Below are 14776 nucleotides of genomic sequence, written 5' to 3' on the forward strand. Positions count from 1 at the left end.
ATTTTATTTTTGAAATATCAAATCAATGAGTTTTCTTTTGAAATTCCAGTATGTTATAGTATAGATTAAAGGCTTTCAAAATCCAAAATTTCAACAAACAATTAGTTTTCCTCCATATAAATATTAATTTTCTTTCTTTATTTTTCAATATGAGTTTAAATTCAATTTTCAAGGCAAGTGTTTGAAAACATAATCTTTTTCAAAAAATGAATTTTTTTTAGGTTAATAAAAATTTCAAAACTACTGGAAAGTGAAATCTTGGAACACGGTTTGACTGCCTCGATTTCCGTTTTATTTTTCGAAAGATAACCCGGCAAAGGGTTATTTCTTGAAGAATAAAATGGAAAACGAGTCAAATTAAATCCACATTTCATGAAAATTTGGTTCCAAACCAATTTTTGGATTTCCAGTTCACCATAAAAGTTTTGGAATTGTTTGATTTTTTTTAATCCGGTTTTAATTTATTTTAATTTTGGGTTATTTTTAATAAATATCAAACGATTTTAAAAATTGATGAAACTTTTCAGAACTCATGTTTAATTATAAATTAAAGTTTTCATGGAATAAAATTTTGATAAAAATATTTTCTTTACTGTTTTCTAATCGATTCTTCAGTTTACGTGCCGTAATTCTTTTTCGTATTAAATTACTAAATTTTGAAAATTTTTCTTTACAAACCAGTAACTTAGGCTAAAATATGGTTTTGTAATTTATTTTAATAAACGGGTTTCAATTCCTAGGAAACAAATTCTCCTTTTCTATTTTAAAATCAATTTTATGGAGGAGATTTAATTTTCAAGTTTTGAAATTTTGATAGAAAATTTTATAATCTATTATATATTTACAGGAAGTTTTTATTTGATTTTAGGATGCCATTAGGTTTGCATTTTAAGTAATTCTTTGATTTCATCCGCTTTTTGTGTGGATTTTAATCGGCATCAAATCGTTATAAAAATCTTTAAAATTTTACAGTAGCCTAATATCATGATCAACTTTATACTTTAAAAGGGTAAGCTAATTTGAAAGCCATATGCTATAAGTTGCTTTGTTAATTCATAATCTGACTTGAATTTTAAAAATTCGAAAATGGATAGTACAACTTAGTTAAAATTCATGAAACTCTTCCAGTAAATTACAATCATCTATATCTTATTACTGAAAAAGTTTCAACTGAGTTGGAATTCGATTACTTAGGGTTTTTGTGTAATCCTATCAATCTGGTCTTAATGTTAATAAATCACAACTTAATAGCAAATCAAACCAAAAGTGAGTAAAAATCTCCAAAAATTCTTAACTTTTCATCATGAATTCAATCCCTAACTTATTTGAAATAGAAACCTTAGGATTTATAGATCTCCCATGTAAATTCGCTATACCGCGATAGTTCAACTGTCGAGATCACATCCATAATCGTATATTAACTATGATCGATCCTGCATAATTTGAACATGTAAATTATAGTATGTTGGCTTCGAGGTCCACTGTCCATGGAAATCCTGAGAAACATGCCAGGCAATAATATACTATAACTTATGGGTTAAATTGTACAAGGGTTGAGAGCACTAATCCCTTCCATGGATGCAATCCAAGACTGAAACTAATCAAGCCCTAGAGCCTTTGGTATTCCATAGATCTTAGGAATCGAAAACTTTTAAAGAATTAAAAATCATTAACTTCGGTAAACTGAATTGATTTAATTCTTGTCTTTGGGACCGTTGGATTACGGTTTTCCATCGTAAGAACCTTTAAGGCCCCTTAGGAACACTTGCGTCATATTGTGTCATAGGTTTTAGAGAGTCCTAGAGTTAGGAGTCCAGCCTCATCACGGCCGTTAGCTATGGATAGCAACCGTGCCATAGATCTAGTTACACTAGTAACCTAATTTTCTCATAAGACAGGCCTACTTACTTAGGATGTAGGTTCACCTGCATTAGTCTAAGGGATGTCTTGCACTTAAAAAAGACCATATAGAATCTTAGATGATGTCCTAGGATAATAAAATCTTCAACTTGAACTAAATAATCTCTCGTAAACTGTTGAAACAGTCATTCCAGTCTAGATTGGTGTCCTAGATGAGTTAGGCATAAGTAGCTTAGTTTAGGTGCACCGAACTACGATCGACTCTGACTCTAGTGAGGCTGGGATACGTAGGCAACTTGGATGCTTGAGTGGCATACCAAGCCCTAGTGGGCCCCACACACAAATGGTGGGGTTTTCTATATTAGTTTTTCTAAATTCTTAATTAATTAAAATAAATCACTTAGGACTTTTTCCCAAATTAGAATTTTAGGAGAACTTACACTTAGATTGAATCCAAACAAAGCTAGAAAATAAGATACACATTAGGGAATACATTGAAATTAGATCTTAGGATGCATGTGACATAGTTCGCATATTAATAAAGAGTTAAATGAGCCATTTAAAAGAAATTCAAGAGAGTTAACTTTTGGAATTGAAGACCGGATTATCGGGCAAGAATGGTGCTTGTGGTGGTAACTTCCCATACCTTCCATTCTCGTAATCAGGTAGCGAATCTAGATTTCTGGTTATTCATGGGTCCTAGATCCCTCATCTAGGTGGCGACTCTGTCATTCTCCTTTGTGTGAAATTCAGATTGCTTTAGTGATCCCAAGTTCACAAAAAGGATGAATTAAATCAATAATAAACGGCAAACACCAATCGCGTGGGTACGAGAGACTAAGAGAGAGAGAGAGAGTGTGGTGCCTCGCACGACAATCGCCCTCTCACGAGTTCGGGTCCCACAGGCATCGGTTTATGGGTCATATCTTTCAAGTTGACAGACTCTTTACCAAGTCTCTTTGGGCACCGGTTTATGGGTCATATCTTTTAAGTAGATAGACTCTCTACCGAGCTTTTGTGGGTAGTATCTTGTAGTAGACTCTCTACCGAGCCTTTTTGGGCACCAGTTCATGGGTCATATCTTTTATGCTTCGGCACGCCGGTCACTGTTCTCTTGAGTGTATGGTCGATCCGCCCTTGTGGATAGTCAGAGAAATATCGGAGATGGGGTCGGTTACCTTTACCCTTTGGGTGTATGGTCGATCCGCCATTGTGGATAGCTGGAGAAATATTGGAGATGGGGTCGGTGACCTTTTACCCCTTGGGTGTATGGTCGATCCGCCCTTACTCGGGTCGTCGGAGGTACGGAGATGGTCGGCGATGATGAGGGTCGGTGGCCATCTACCTCAAGGCGTCCCTTGGGTTCATGGACGATCCACCCCTGGAGATAGCCGGAGAAATATTGTTGGAGCTTCTTTATTAGGCTCGGTGGAGCCTTTTATCATATCTAGTAGGTGGAGATATCGTTTTTCAGATCTGCAAGCTGAAAAATCTTTCACACAAGAAACACACATCAAACGGATTAAGCCTTCACATCCAAACTATCCACCAAGCTTTTAATAAAAGAAGAGTGTTTCTTTTAGAATGAGAAGTGGGTGTGTAAATAATAATTTTCTGCAAAAAGAAAAGTCAATGAAATTGAAAGAAAAGTGATACCGCAGTCCTGAATAATTTTGCTGCTTTTGATGGGTGAAGCTTCATCCTCGGAAGGGATTTTCTTTAACTCGGCCGGATCATATAGGCGAAGCTCGATTTTATGGGAGAATATTGGCTCGGTCGGACCTTGTAAGGGAAGCCCGTCCTTGAAGGAGATCCTTGGCGAGGGTCGGTCTAGAGTTTGTCGGCGAAGTTCGATTCCCGGAGAGAACATTGGTCAGATCTTGTTGGAAAAGCTCGGCTTTGAAGGAGACTCTTGGCGAGGGTCGGTCTAGAGGTTTTCAACTTATTCTTGGAGGAGCTTTGAAGCTCGGTCTTGAAGGAGACCCTTGGTGAGGGTCGATCTAGAGCTTCTCAACTTTTCCTTAGCGGAGCTTTGAAGCTTGGTCTTGAAGGAGACCCTTGGTGAGGGTCGGTCTAGAGCCTATTGGCGAAGCTCGATTTCCGAAGAGAACATTGGTCGGATCTTGTTGGAAAAGCTCGGCTTTGAAGGAGACCCTTGGCAAGGGTCGGTCTAGAGCTTTTCAACTTATCCTTGGAGGAGCTTTGAAGCTCGGTCTTGAAGGAGACCCTTGGTGGGTCTAGAGCTTCTCAACTTATCCTTGGCGGAGCTTTGAAGCTCGGTCTTGAAAGAGATCCTTGGCAAGGGTCGGTCTAGAGCTTCTCAACCTGTCTTTGGCGAATCTTTGAAGTTTAGTCTTGAAGGAAGTCACTGGCAAGGGTCGGTCTAGAGCTTCTCAACCTGTCTTTGCTGAAGTTTTGAATTTCGGTCTTGAAAGAAGTCATTAGCAAGGGTCGGTCTAGAGCTTCTCAACCTATCTTTACCGAAGCTTTGAAGTTCGGTCTTGAAGGAAGTCATTGGCAATGGTTGGTCTAGAGCTTCTCAACCTGTCTTTGGTTGGGCTTTGAAGCTCGGTCTTGAAGGAGATCCTCGGCAAGGGTCGGTCTAGCGCTTCTCAACTTGTTCCTTGCCAGAGCTTTGGAACTCGGCCTATAGCCTGACAAAACTTTTAAGTTTGGCATATGGTCTAGAAGCATCAATAGGGAGCATTGACTCAGCGACTTGAAATACTCATTTTCTCAAGGAGTAAATCTTGAACATATCATAGCCGGTACTGAGAATCCCAAGCTAAATGGTAGTCCAGAGAGTGGCGTTGAAGGAAGGAATGGTGGAGATGCCGGTGGCGCTTCGGTTGAAGTTGATGGCCTGCTTTAGTATGCTCCGCTTCTTGCGGCAGTTTCCGATGCAAAAGAGCGTGTTGAGGAGCTCGCCCGGTTTGAATTCGTTTGAGAAATTGGCTTGTGGCGAAGTGATCCGGTCCCTTACGAGTCTGTAGAACTCAACTATCCGATTATCTCAATTGGCTCCCGGGACGTGACCGTGGCTACAGGGGTTATGAGGCCGTGGGGCTCCAGATTGGTGAGCGTGGCTTGGAGTTGAAGGTTGCCCGGCCAACGTCAATATAGCTTTAAGATCAGCTAGTTATCAGTAGCATTTGGTCTTTGATCTAAGAATCGGTAGTCATGAAGTTTCCCCTTTTCGGATTTTATTTTGGTGGCATATTAAAGTGGAGAAGAATCACTCCGAGTCTCAGATTAGATGGAAATTGTCCATGGGAGGCAGTGACTTTTTTTTTGGGTAGGTAATTGGGGTTAGACAAGACCCCGACTAGATATCATAAAACTAAAGGATTACAAAGAGAGGGCTGCATGAACAGCCTGATGAAAGGGAACACACTTCCTTGAAATTACAATGATATGAATCAGAAAGATACAAAAGGGGCATACAATGAAGAGAGATTCTAATCAAGGGGAAGATCCTGAACATCAATAACTAGTATATATTTTCCTAGAGAAATCTTCAATGCAGATGGATAAAAGGTCCTTAGGAAGGTTTTGCTTGGGGATGTCTTTTCCTTTGATCGGGCAGTCATGCTTGGAAAGGAAATCAGCACCTCTATTCGTTTCCCACCATGAATGCGAAATGATCCAATTCTGAAAAGATCTTAGATCAGAGTGTATCTGGTGCAGAATGTATTTTTTCTTCCAGATGCAGGGGATGAGGCCTTTAATGGTATTAACTGCAAGGAGGAAATCAGATTCGATCCAAAGATTTGTTATGTCTTTTTTTCTTGCCAGCTTAATACCATAGAATATTGCATCGATTTCTAATTCTTGGATTGTAGCAGCAGCAAAGTTAATGGAGAAGGCAGATAAGGGTTCTCCAAAATTATCTCTCAATAACCCTCCAATAGCAGCAAGGTCTCCTGCCAAAGCAGCATCAGAATTTAGTTTGCACCAGCCTGTATCTAGAGGGGACCAATGACATTTATAAAAAGAGGGAGCTGAAGGTTCTGACTGATATAATAGGCTCTAGAAGAAGGGAGGTCATTTAGACCAAGATGGATGCACCTTGTTCTGATAATAAGGAGAATTTCATTGAGAACTGATTTCTTATGCTGGAATTTTTTATCATGGATTCTCCTGTTTTGTTCTGTCCAAACGTGATAGATGTAGGCATTGAAAGCTATCCGGAGACCAGTTGCTGATTGGTGTTTTCCCCTGGCGATTTGCCTGATCCATTCCTCTTCCAATTGTAAAGATTGAAGGGGTTTCCTCTTGTAGCTGAATCTCCATAGAACGGATCGCCAAATCCAGGCGGAGTAGGTACATTTAAAGAACAGATGATTTGTGTCTTCCCTTTCGACCAAACATAACGGGCAGTGAATGTCTCTTGAGGGCCCCTGGTAGAACAGTTTATCTCTAGTACTTAGCTTGTTTAGGATGGCTTGCCATCCTACGAAGCTATTCTTTGGAATATGGCCTTGGTACCAGATAATTTTGAACCAAGGGACTCTAGGATGATGATTTCGAAGGGAATCCCAAGCAGTTTTAATGGTGAAGGACCCATCAGGATTGGGCTTCCAGATAGCATGATTTCCTGACCCAGGAGTATGAATTATCTTTTCAATCAGAGGAAGAAACCCAGGAAGGCAATTTATGATATCTCTGTTCCATTTGCCTTCAGTGAATATTTCGTCGATATGGACGCTACTGGATGTAGCTCTGGAGATCCTTCTTCTTGGATAGAGGTCAAGGAGGGGGCCATCCGGGTGCAAAGGTTGGGCCCAAAAATCAATCCCTGCTCCATCATCAATTGTATAGTAGATAAGGTTCTTTGCTTTCTCTCTGGAACTTAAGACAATTCGGGCTCCCCAAGACATTTTTTTGAGGAGGCTTGAGAGTCCAGAAATTTCTTCCTCTGATATATTTGGCCTTGAACCAATTTGACCACAGGGTTTGCCTGTCACTGATAATATTCCATAGCTGCTTTAGTTTACAAGCTTCACTAGTGTCTTGCAGCCTTCGAATTTCTAGCCCCCCTTCAGCTTTTGGAGTGCAGAGAGAGACCCAGTTTACTAGGTCATATGAATTTTTTATTTCTGAACCTCCCCAAATAAAATACCTAAAAATTTGCTCGATCTTGTTTAAAGTTGCAGCCGGAATATGAAAGTCAATAGACCAGAAAAGGTTGAAAGAATTCAGAACAGTACGAGTAAGTTCAATTCTGCCAGATCTAGTCAACAACTTTGAAGACCAGGTTGAGATTCTTTTCCGAATTTTTGAGAGGAGTGGGATGCAATATGATGAAGAAAGCCTTGTAGTAATTTGGGGGAACCCCAAATACTTTATTGGAAGTTCACCCTCAGAAATGTTAAGATTGTTCATGATCATATTCTTGAAGCAGTTTTGGCCTTTGGAGAACCCGGAGCTGGTCCTGGTTCAGTAGGCCTTTGATTATGATCTCCATAGCCACCCGGCTATCACCCAAGCCGATGTCTCTCTTCTGAACGGCCCGGTTAGGCCGGAAAACATTGTCCCCGGACCTCGCAGGGGTGGGGCGGGCTCCGGTAGCTGCGTCCCCTGACTTAGAGGTCCCCGCTCCTTGGCCGTAGGAGCTGAGCAACTTGACTATGGGTTTGCCCTTGGGGGGCGGTGCGTCCTTAGTCGATGCGGGACTTGAAATCTCGGGGGCTTTCCTTTTCTGGCCTTGGCCCCTGCCAAAGGCCCCCTGCCTCACCTTCTCCAGCTGGGACTGCCTCTGCATTTCTGAAATTCAACAGGACAAACAAAAACCGATCAGGGACAAAGAAGAGAAAAAGAGGAGCTCAAAAGCAAGACTAGCCACATACGTGCAGGGGTCGCAATACTATTGCCGAGCCCGACCAGGACCTCTTCTCTAGAGAAGTCCGCACAATGAATCAGGCCCTCCCGATGCAACTCCTCACAGACTAGAGCAAACGTTCTCATATCCTCGCACTCTAAGAGCGGCTTGCGGCTTAGTGCAAGTGTATCTGGGGTGTCCCACTTCAAAGTAACCGGCCAGGGCTCAGTGGACCCGCCGTCCTCAACATAGAAGAACCTGTTCTTCCATAGATGTATGGAGGATGGAATGCCAGTAATCATTTTCACCTCAGGGCGTTGGCTGATGCAAATCCAACCTCCGTCCTTATGCCTCTTCAGGTGCGCACACACCGAAACAACGGTATAGACAAGCTCCTTTGGAGCCGGCCCTGGATGAGGTATATGAACCCGACCAACGTCCTTTATGAGTTCGGCGCGACCTGAGCCGGAGCCAGGCCGTAATATCGAAGGACTGAGACGAAAAATGGATGAAAGGGAACATGAGCCCGTCTCTTAACAACTCATCATATATACGACGTCGGTACTGTCGTTGCAAGCCCTATCTCCCTCTATCACAGCCCTCGGCCTGAACCTTTCGGGAATACAATGCATATCTCTAATGTCCCCTAGTCTGGACTCATCAAGGATATTCTCCTAGCAGTGACCTCGACGGCCCAGCCCGGAAGGAATATGGTGGACGCCTCGGCGGTGTCACTATCTGCACTCGCCTCTGCTCGGAAGTAGCTATCCGTGGCGGGCGGGGTGGTAAATCCAAAATCACCTCGTCCCCACTATCTACGACCTCTACACTAACACTAGGACTCTCCATATATAGGCAAGGAACCCTGGGCGGATTCGTTTGGGTCCTCTCCGACGAACTAGACCCCGAACTGCTCGAGGATGCGGACTCCCCTGAAGGCGACCCAGAACCAGACTCAGAACTAGAGGTACTACCGGACATAAGGGACGCAGAAAAGAATCAAATAAAGACGCGCTAGAAGAAGATTACCAGTCTGAAGAGAAATGCTCCTAATTCGCAGACGACCACAACCACAAGCTCCCCGAGTCGAACATGCAGAGCAAAAAGAAAGAGAAAAAAAGCAAAGAGGCAAAAGTAAAATGTGAAAATGAAAGGGGAAAACCTCTTCTTATAGCCTCTAGGCTTGAGACGGTTCGCATTCGTGAACCAGGTAACGCCACGTGTCCCTCATTAATGAAGGGCACACACTTCGAGGCAAGGGGCGAGTAAATGCGCGCGTATTGACTACGCACGTACAATGTAGAGGCGGAAAAATCTTCCAAGTGATTGAGGGTTATCCACGAAGTGCTTGAGTACAACAAAAAAAAAACTGCCCGGCCCAAGCCGGACAGAATATGACGTGTCCGCTAGAAGACAAAAATCTGCCCGGCCCAAGCCGGACAGAAAATGACGCGTCCGCTAAATGACAAAAACCTGCCCAGCCCAAGCCGGACAGAATATGACGTGTCCGTAAAACGACAAAAAACTGCCCGGCCCAAGCCAGACAGAATATGACACGTCCGCTAAATGATAAAAACCTGCCCGGCCTAAGCCGGACAGAATATGACGTGTTTGAAAAATGACAAAAAACTGCCGGGCCCAAGCCGGACAGAATATGACGCATCCGCTAAAAGACAAAAATATGCCCGTCCCAGGCCGCCCAGATGGCTTGGCCGGACAGATTTCACTCCAAGTTTCTGCCCGTCCCAGGCTGTCCAAATGGCTTGGCTGGACAGATTTCACCCCAAGTTTCTGCCCGTCCCAGGCCGGACAGATATCACTCCAAGTTTCTGCCCGTCCCAGGCCGCCCAGATGACTTGGCCGGACAGATTTCACTCCAAGTTTCTGCCCGTCTCAGGCCGCCCAGATGGCTTGGCCGGACAGATCCTTTCGCTTCATTTTTCCAGCCGCTCCGGAGCACAGCCTCATACTTCCCCAAATCACCACAATGACTTGGAGAACTGGGAGGCAACTGATGGGGTATGAAAAACAACGACCAATTGGCTGTCGACACGTGGCCCTTAAAAGGCCCACCAAGAATTTGGCACTTGCCCAGGGGTAATCCGGTAATTACCTGAGAGTAGGTAAACCTAAACCCACAAAAGGGCCGACACCTGTCATGGGGAAGGTAATCCAACCACACCAGGCCTCCCTCTATAAAAGACCTCTCAAGGCTCAAAGCAAGGGAAGAACTTCTAAACTACCACTCTAAAAGTTTTTGGCTCTGCACTCCTGCTCATATTGACTTGAGTGTCGAAGGACCCGTACGGAGCAACGACTCCGAGTTGGTCTTCTGACCTCGTGCGCTCTTGTGTAGGACTCACTTCCTTCACTTCAGCTCCTCGGGTCTGCCAGCTCAGGTCACACGTCACTGCCGTATCTGTTATCGATTTTAGGCCTAACAGGTGGTCTTTTGAATCAAATCAGGCTCAAGGCTTATCATTGAACCTCTGAACCCCACCCATATTATATTCACTATTATTTTCCTAAATTTAAATTAAGCCCCAATTGTAGATGTCAACAATTTCATATAGAGGATTATTTCCACTGCGTAAATCATTCACATTCGATAAAAAAATTTCAAAGATCCCAACCATTTCTTTGTCATGAATATGTTGGCAACTTTAGAAACTTGCCTTGATATGGAAGTCTGCTCTCCTTCGGATAAGGAAGAAAATAAGAAGGAATTATTTGGAGAGGGAACGCTGATTTAGTGGGCCGTTTCGAAAGGCAACACTAATATTTGTTAAAAAATATAGGCAATAAAATAGGAAAGGATTCAGAATAAGAAATCAATACGTTTCATACCACTTTTTATGCCTTCTACTATATCGTAATAGATAGATATGAGAAATTGGTAAAGTTTCACTTTTTCGCAAAATTTCTATATGTTTCTCATGATTCATTTCCCCTTTTTTTAATGTTTTGGATGACTGTGATATGGGTGAATGTTTTTCAAAATGGAAACTTATTTCTCCTAATCTCCCGCTTCCTCACGAAGGTTGGAGAGTCCTTTCCGGATTCTTCAACGGACCAGAACCCACGAGTCTGTCCGGCAAGGATCAAGTTGTTGCAGATGGGCATCGTCGGATCCAGCCATTGTAAGGGGCAAGATCCAACTAGGTTTGTTGTCGCCATCATCAAGGCATCTTGTCAGATGCACGGTGAATCTCCTGTGGCAGAGCAGTCATAGATAAGGGTTTCATTATCGAAACAAAAGATAAAAGCAACACCAGGAAAATTCAGAAGAATCACAGAGAATTCACAAAAACTCTAAACGAAATTTATGTGAATTAGATCTCACAGGGTTCGGCGGCAGAAGTCGTTCTGATACTCCTTTTTTTTTTTTTTTGTCTGGAGGTTGGATTTGGAGCATGAACTTCACCTTTTGGCCCCCAGCACTTTTCCGGATTGAGATCCGAGAGAGAGGTCATCTCTTGCCCCCCAGTACTTTTCCGGATGGAGACTCGAGAGAGAATCCGATCTCCTGCCCCTATTGCTATTTTCTCCGAAACCAGTGTTGTGCTTAGATTTATTTTTTTCTTTCGGGTCCCACGGATGGCGCAAAAATTCATACCTGAGAATCGGATGAGTGTTGTAGACGGATCTGGCTATTCGGGTTGGTATAGCTCCGATCAGTGGGTGCCTGCGCTCACAGAAAACAACATTAAAAGGGCCCCCGAAGGGGGACTCCGGGGGCACCCTCCGACGCTCAAGCCAGAAATCGGCGTCAACAGACATCTAAGCAAAATACCAATTCATAGAGAAAGAGAGCGTTTTAGGGGTAGAGGAAGATGATCCCCTTTGAGCGTGGGGGTGCCTTTTTATAGGAGGGGAGGCCCATTATGCCCACTCGTCAATCATGCCTTTGATTCAGCCCACGTGGGGCGTGATTGGTGGAGGATAAGATCGTGGAGATATGATTTCCTAGAATTATGAGTGGAGATCGTGGAAAGTGGCCATGGCGGAATGTTTTGAATTTGAATGAAGCGCCTTATGCGTAACGGTTGCCCGAATTGATAGCTTAACGGCGGGATTCCTGCGATCGTGTCTGGTTCCTCTTGAGGGTCAGTGCCGATAGTTCTTTATGTGAGTTTGGTTTGAGGGTCGGTACCTGGCATACCGATTTTACCCCAAACATATGTGAGTTTGTGTTGGGCCATTTGTGTGCCACGGTTTGGTCTGAGGGTCGGTACCTGGCATACCGATTTTACCCCCAACAATAATTGTGAGACATGTAATGAAAGAAGGTTGACTACATACTCTCCTGTAGAGTTCCTGCCAATGTATCTTTATTTCCACGACAGGGCCGGTCATCTGTGTAGGCTCAATGAATAATGGTTATGGAATAGCTCTTGGATGGATAGGACGCCCCATCTTTAGATATAAAGAGGGGCATGAGCTTTTTGTACGTAATATGGCTACTTTTTTGGAAACATTTTCAGTGGCTTTGGTAGACGAAGAGGGGATTTTGAGAGCAGATGTTCCTTTTACAAGGGCAGAATCAAAGTATAGTGTCGGACAAGTCGGTGTAACTGTTGAGTTCTATGGTGGTGAACTCAATGGGATCAATTATGGCGATCCTGCTACTGTGAAAAAATATGCTAGACGTGCCCAATTGGGTGAAGATGTTGAATTAGATCGTGCTACTATGAAATCCGATGGTCTTTCAAGTAGTAGTCTTAGGGGTTGGTTTACTTTTGGGCATGTTACGTATGCTTTGCTCTTCTTTTCGGACATATTTGGTATGAGGCTAGAATCTTGTTCAAAGATGTTTTTTCTGGTGTTCACCCTGGTTTGGATGCTCAAGTGGAATTTGGAGCATTCCAAAAACTTGCAAGGGAGTATTAGAACTGGAGAATTTATATGATGGGTGGCCATGGAAACACTTGAAGTCTAAAAAAAGTAGGTACGACCCACTTTTTTTATGATCCAAACCGTTCATCTGTTTGGGCACAACGTAAATAGGTTGTGCCCCAAGAATCAGTTGTTTGGGCACAACGTAAATAGGTTGTACCCCAAGAATCAGTTCCATAGGATGATCCTAACCCTCCGATCTGTAGAAGATTCCATAAATGATTTTTGGAAATTTCCATATTCAGATCAGTTCAGATTGGAGGGTTAGGATCATCCTATGGAACTGATTTTTGGGGTACAACCTATTTACGTTGTGCCCAAACAGATTAACGGTTTGGATCATAAAAAAAAAGTGGGCCGTACCTACTTTTTTAGACTTCACGTGTTTTCACGGCCACCCATCATATAAATTCTCTAAGAACAGGCAAGATGCCATAAAAGATCATTTCTAAAGAGTACTATACATATTAAAATTCCTAGTCTTTCTAATCCTTTTCTGTATATCCTATAATCAGGTCTGCCCAACAACTTGGGATTGAGCCTCTAGCTCAACGGTAAAGGCTAAGTAGGTCTTCAACCTAGAGGTCACAGGTTCAATCCCACCTTAGCTACCAAAGAAATAGTTCTGCGTGATGGAATACAAGGAAGATGCTGCGAGTAACAAGCCCAAGCAATTAACCATTCAGGAAAAAAATACCGAAGTCATTCTGTTTATAAATAAGTTACTTGTATTACATCTTATTCAATTCAATTCCACTATTTGTCATAAGAGAAATGATAGAATTTAGGGCGCCCTTGCAAAAATCAGCTTCAATGGCGCCCCTAGTGGTTAATTTAGGCAACGTGTGGCGTCGAAAAAGTGGATGGCACCTGAAAAAGTGGAAACCGTGCTGACTTTTCAAAAATAAACCAACAAGGGTGCTCTTGAAGCTGATTTTTGCAAGGGCGCCCTTCAGTCTATCATTCCTCATACTATAATGCTATTTAATAAAGCTCGGAAGGGAGGCGTGGGGTGAAGAGAACCTCTAATGGAGAGCTTTTAGGGGCAGTTATACCTATGCTCTCAGTCATATCCAGAGGCGTATCTGTTGGTGCTGCCATGTCGAAGCTTTGCAGAAGACGAGCAAGCATCAAATGCAGGACTGGGAGAGCAAGCGACATCCCCGGGCACGATCTTCGCCCTGACCCAAAAGGCATGTACCCAAAATCCTGATCCTTGAAATCCACATTACGACCGGTTAGAAATCTCTCTGGTCGGAAATCCAATGGGTCAGACCACACATGTGGATCACGGTGTAGCTTCCAAATATTAACGAATACTCGTGTGCCAGCTGGGACGTGGAACCCACCAATGTGGCAATCTTCAATCGCCTCGTGGGGTACCCCAAGAGGGGCCGCAGGGTAGAGGCGCAATGTTTCCTTGACGATGGCTTGGAGGTACACGAGTTTCTTGACATCTGATTCGTCCACTTGTCTCTCTTTGCCAACATGGATATCCAACTCAGTTTGTACCTTTTTTAATACTTGGGGATTGTTGAGCAGCATGCAGAGGGCCCATGTTAGAACAATCGATGTAGTCTCAGTGCCACCAATGATCAAAGTCTACAAAAGATAATTTGGGGTGTGTCAGTGCCACCAATTATCAAAGTCTACAAAAGATCAATAATTTGGGTTGGCCATACACAAAAACGTTTTTCTCTCAAAAAGTTTTTTGGTATTGAAGCCAGGACTTGCCGTGAGGCAACAGCTCTAATACATGTGTTACTCTCAAACCTTTTGGATTAATTGGTTCTTTCACAATTTCATTCAAGGATCTCTCACCAAACAAACACTTGAAATGTCTAGCTACAAGCTGAAATGTCCAACTATATCGAGTTATGGTAGCACCACTCGCCTGACTTATTAAATCATTTTATTCTCACCCAAATTTCTGTTGATGATGGGGCCCATTTCGCATAATAGGTCATAGCTCACATCATCAGCAGTTGCATTATGACACACAATATGGTTGGAAAGTTGTGCTAGCATTTTGCATACATGTATCTTAATTTATGGGGATTTGCTAGGCAATTTCATGGAGAGCCAGATCGTGGCTGAATTTTGCAAGAGAAAACAGCCACACATCCCACTTTTCAGCAGATTTTGCCTTGTTCATTTAATTTATATGAGGTGGCCGTTCTCTTGTGCAAAAGTCAGTCG

At 43.0% G+C, this 14776-nt stretch overlaps 1 protein-coding gene across 4 annotated transcripts in view; it reads right to left on the reverse strand.

The window, feature by feature from the left end:
- LOC143851804 (xanthotoxin 5-hydroxylase CYP82C4-like) overlaps nt 1-14776 on the reverse strand; it is a 35569-nt gene that overhangs the window by 7103 nt on the left and 13690 nt on the right. For 2 of the 4 annotated variants that reach the window (XM_077361287.1, XM_077361288.1), the window contains exon 2: nt 13633-14179. In XM_077361287.1, the coding sequence (XP_077217402.1) occupies nt 13633-14179 (547 nt within the window). Of the gene's footprint in view, nt 1-10580; nt 10894-13373; nt 14180-14776 lie in introns of those variants that run through there. The other 2 variants (XM_077361291.1, XM_077361289.1) reach the window with 2 other exon arrangements.

Source organism: Tasmannia lanceolata, unplaced genomic scaffold (genome assembly GCF_043159265.1).
Source record: "Tasmannia lanceolata isolate RefF3 unplaced genomic scaffold, GAP_Taslan_0.1 ptg000018l, whole genome shotgun sequence".
NCBI classification, from domain to species: domain Eukaryota; kingdom Viridiplantae; phylum Streptophyta; class Magnoliopsida; order Canellales; family Winteraceae; genus Tasmannia; species Tasmannia lanceolata.